This window comes from Portunus trituberculatus, chromosome 38, assembly GCF_017591435.1.
Source record: "Portunus trituberculatus isolate SZX2019 chromosome 38, ASM1759143v1, whole genome shotgun sequence".
NCBI lineage: Eukaryota > Metazoa > Arthropoda > Malacostraca > Decapoda > Portunidae > Portunus > Portunus trituberculatus.
Window position 1 is genome coordinate 27,994,902 of NC_059292.1, and position 4,141 is coordinate 27,999,042.

The 4,141-nt window shown below is 47.8% G+C and overlaps 1 protein-coding gene across 2 annotated transcripts in view; it reads right to left on the minus strand.

Annotated features, from left to right (window-relative positions):
- Window positions 1-574: 574 nt before the first annotated feature.
- Window positions 575-4,141, minus strand: part of LOC123514858 (fibroblast growth factor 1-like) — a 38,917-nt gene continuing 35,350 nt past the window's right edge. For both annotated transcript variants that reach the window (XM_045273108.1, XM_045273107.1), the window contains 2 exons: window positions 3,441-3,544; window positions 575-2,464 (listed from right to left, as the gene is read on the minus strand). In XM_045273108.1, the coding sequence (XP_045129043.1) occupies window positions 2,267-2,464; window positions 3,441-3,544 (302 nt within the window). In that variant the 3' untranslated portion in view covers window positions 575-2,266. The remainder of the gene's footprint in view (window positions 2,465-3,440; window positions 3,545-4,141) is intronic.

Below are 4,141 nucleotides of genomic sequence, written 5' to 3' on the forward strand. Positions count from 1 at the left end.
TTGTCTGATATAGTTCCTTTTTGGTAAATGTATTGAATGTAAGTGTCTCCCTGTGAGGTACCAGTTCCTATCGACACTACCTCATAGAAACATACTAATATTAATTAAAAAATTTTGTCTGTCCACTTATATAACACAAATTAAACTTAATAAACTAAGTCAATAAACCATGCATTTATTCTTACCCTTCCAGACGCTGCATTGTGGGTAAAGGGTACGTGATCAATACTGAAAGACTTCGAGGGGTACATAAGATTAAAAAGGTTTAGAACCTCTGCTCTAGAGGGTCCGGGTTCGAATCCCGGAGGCGGCGAGGCAAATGGGCAAGCCTCTTAATGTGTAGCCCCTGTTCACCTAGCAGTAAATAGCTCCGGGATGTAACTCGAGGGGTTGTGACCTCGCTTTCCCGGTGTGTGGAGTGTGTTGTGGTCTCAGTCCTACCAGAAGATCGGTCTATGAGCTCTGAGCTCGCTCTGTAATGGGGAAGACTGGCTGTTTGACCAGCAGAACACCGAGGTGAATTACACACACACACACACACACACACACACACACACACATACTAAAACACACATGCTGGTGCTCACTTTATTGTACTCTGGTCAAGAAGAGGATCGTTACAAAAAGTATAAAACTCGTCCTGCTGTGTGGGGAGCGGCTGCCTGGCGCCCACGCCCTCCACATCCCGCTGCTGTCCACCCCATCCACAAGATTGTCCCCACACATTCCCGAGGTGTAGCCTGCGCTGCAGTATTACTATTAAGCTGTGCTGTAGTCACGTACAGACAGACAGCCTTCACGTGCTGTAATTACCGTTGTCTTCAGCGCGACGCCGCACTCTTACTGCAAGACAAAGCGTGTTGCACCTCAGCCACACAGCACCGGCCACTGGTCGCCTCGAGTCGACGCCGCTGCACGGCAGTAGTGCCCAGCGTACAGAAGCGAAGGGCAGGCGCCGGAAAGCTGCTGCGCCACAGCCAACGCCTCCTCATGATGCGCCAAAAAGCATTCAGTGTTACATCTGGACGTCCACACTATCTACTCTATCTACTTATCTGAAACCGTAAAGGCTACGTGCACCACACCTGTGTGATGGTGCGACGGTGCAGTAAGGCAGACTGCTCAAGGTACAGTACCAGGGCGTCGCGTGCAGCACCGCCGCAGCTCCGCGACACCCACTAAATAAATGCAGATCCTGTACTTTCTGGTAAAGTCCCCCATCGGGTAACGCAACAGACGTGCTGAGAATACCCGCGCTGGTCCTCGCCGCCCTCAGTCCGGGGAGGCCACCACAAACTAGGGGACAACCCGCGGCGCCTTGACAGGTGCCAGCCACTGCGTGCCGCCACGTCTCAGGCCAAGGTTAGGAAATACTGTCTGTGGCGTTAAGGTCAGGTCACCGGCGCCTCCCGCTCACCGACTCCACGCCTTCACAAGCCAGATTCATGTTATAAGAAAGTATCCGGCACCAGTACTAGGATGGGATGAGCCAGCCGTGAGGCGCGGCACGCGGCACTCAGCAGTTTGGCACTTCAGCAGCCTGGCGTGACCTGCTGACCTGACCTCGCCCGCCACCACCACCACCACCAAGACATCGTCACTTACACACACACACACACACACACACACAAAACGAGGCCATAGCATAAACATGGAGATGATTATGATTACAGTATCCATAATAATAATAATAATAACAATAATAAAATAATAATAATAATAATAATAATAATAATAATAATAATAATAATAATAATAATAATAATAATAATAATAATAATAATAATAATAATAATAATAATAATAACAATGACAACAATAATAATAATTTATCCATTTACATCAAATATAAAATAACAGCACACACACACACACACACACACACACACACACACACACACACACACACACACACACACACACACACACACACACACACACACACACACATTTATTCCTGGCGCTGATGACAGACGGATGAAAAGAGAACAACAACCACCACTACATATAACCTCCAAACTACCACCACCATCACCACCGCTACACCACTACAAACTCCAATCCACCACCACCACCACCATCACCACCACCACCACCACTACCACACCACCATCATCATGACACATTCAGGCACCTTGCAGTTAGTCAGCCAGGCGAGCGAATCTGGTCATCAGCAAGTCACCAGGTCACTGCAGGACAGGCAGGTCAGGTGGGCGGGAGGGCAGGTTCAGTGGGCTTATGGTGACCTGTCCTGACCTGGCGTGACCTATCCTATCGGGTAGGGGTGGCGCGGCAGGAATTGCACCGCTCGCTGACCGTACTCCGTCTTGTGTCCTCGCTTGGGCTTCCCGCTCTTCTTGACGCCAAGGTACCAGCCCATGTGCGCGTACTTCTTGGATAGGTAATTGTAGAAGGCGCCGGACAGCGTCTCCACCCACACCGTGTTCTCCTTCAGTTCGTTAGGCTGAGGACAAACAAGGAGAGGAGGATTAGCTCGCATTCTCAAACACTTCTGTGTTTCACCGCCACTATTTCATGAAGGTTTGTTTAAAGGCTTTTGTGATTCTAGCGGGGGATTCACAAAATTTCTGCATTATCAACTGGAGAAACACTCTTGAAAACCCCGCTAATCATCCTGTTGCCTTGGAAAATAGTCGTTGTGAGACAGCAAAGGCTTTCTGAATGTACGGGCATACGGGCCTTAGTTGCACCGATAATCTATACATCTCAATAACTCTACGGTTAACACATATCTAATTTAAGTTTGGTTATGGTATTATTTTACTTAAAACGGAAGAAAATAAGGAAGCTGCTACAAGACATCGGGCATACACGTGGTACTTCCTGTACCACACATACCTACCTATTCTCCTCCTATCATTCTTGTTCATAAATTTGTCTATTCATCTTTTAAAGATCGCTAATGACTTAGCACTATTTATCTGATTACTTTGTGCATTCCATTTATCTAACCCTTCATCTGAGAATCGATTCCTTCCTATCTGCTTGTTAAATCTATCTTCTTGAGCTTGAATCCAATATTTCTTGTCCGATCCTAATTACTGATCCTGAGAATTTTGCTTATGTTATCCCTATTATATCCTCCTCTTCTATAACAGACTGCCAGGAATGCAGTGTTACGGTGTCAGCATGTCAGGAGGTCAGGAAATCAATGGCAGGGTACCAGACTATCAGGATATCATGCCAGGAAGATAGTTTCATGGTGTCAGGATGTAGGGAGATGGGAAAGTGTCAGGAAAGTCATGAATGACAGGTCAGAAAGTCAGGCTAAGACCTCACCATTTACAGGAACAGTGTCAGGAAACAATTGTGTCGTCAGATCAGTGTCAAGGTGTCACGGTGCAAGGAATGGTGTCAGGGCGGTGGGGACAGTGTCAAGGTGTGGGGGAGGGGGAGGAGCAGCCACACGCTAAACGCACCTCTCCATACAGCTTCCCTTTGTGTGACATGGCCAGGAACAGGTTGGAGTCCACACCCCTGATCTGCACCTCGCCCTTGCCCACCGCCCGCACTTCCAAGATGGCTGTGGGCGTGAGAAAGCTAATAATGATGATGATGATGATGATGATGATGATGATGTAATGATAATAATAGCAACAATAATGACAATGATAACGATAATAATGATGATGACATGCGAAACAATGAAACGTATCTTTAGCTCATAAATATTGACTGTGTGTGTGTGTGTGTGTGTGTGTGTGTGTGTGTGTGTGTGTGTGTGTGTGTGTGTGTGTGTGTGTGTGTGTAATTCACTGTTTGATCTGCTGCAGTCTCTGACGAGACAGTCAGACGTTACCCTACGGAACGAGCTCAGAACTCATTATTTCCGATCTTCGGATAGGCCTGAGACCAGGCACACACCACACACCGGGACAACAAGGTCACAACTCCTCGATTTACATCCCGTACCTACTCACTGCTAGGTGAACAGGGGCTACACGTGAAAGGAGACACACCCAAATATCTCCACCCGGCCGGGGAATCGAACCCCGGTCCTCTGGCTTGTGAAGTCAGCGCTCTAACCACTGAGCTACCGGGCCGTGTGTGTGTGTGTGTGTGTGTGTGTGTGTGTGTGTGTGTGTGTGTGTGTAATTCACTACGGTCGCCTACTGGTCAC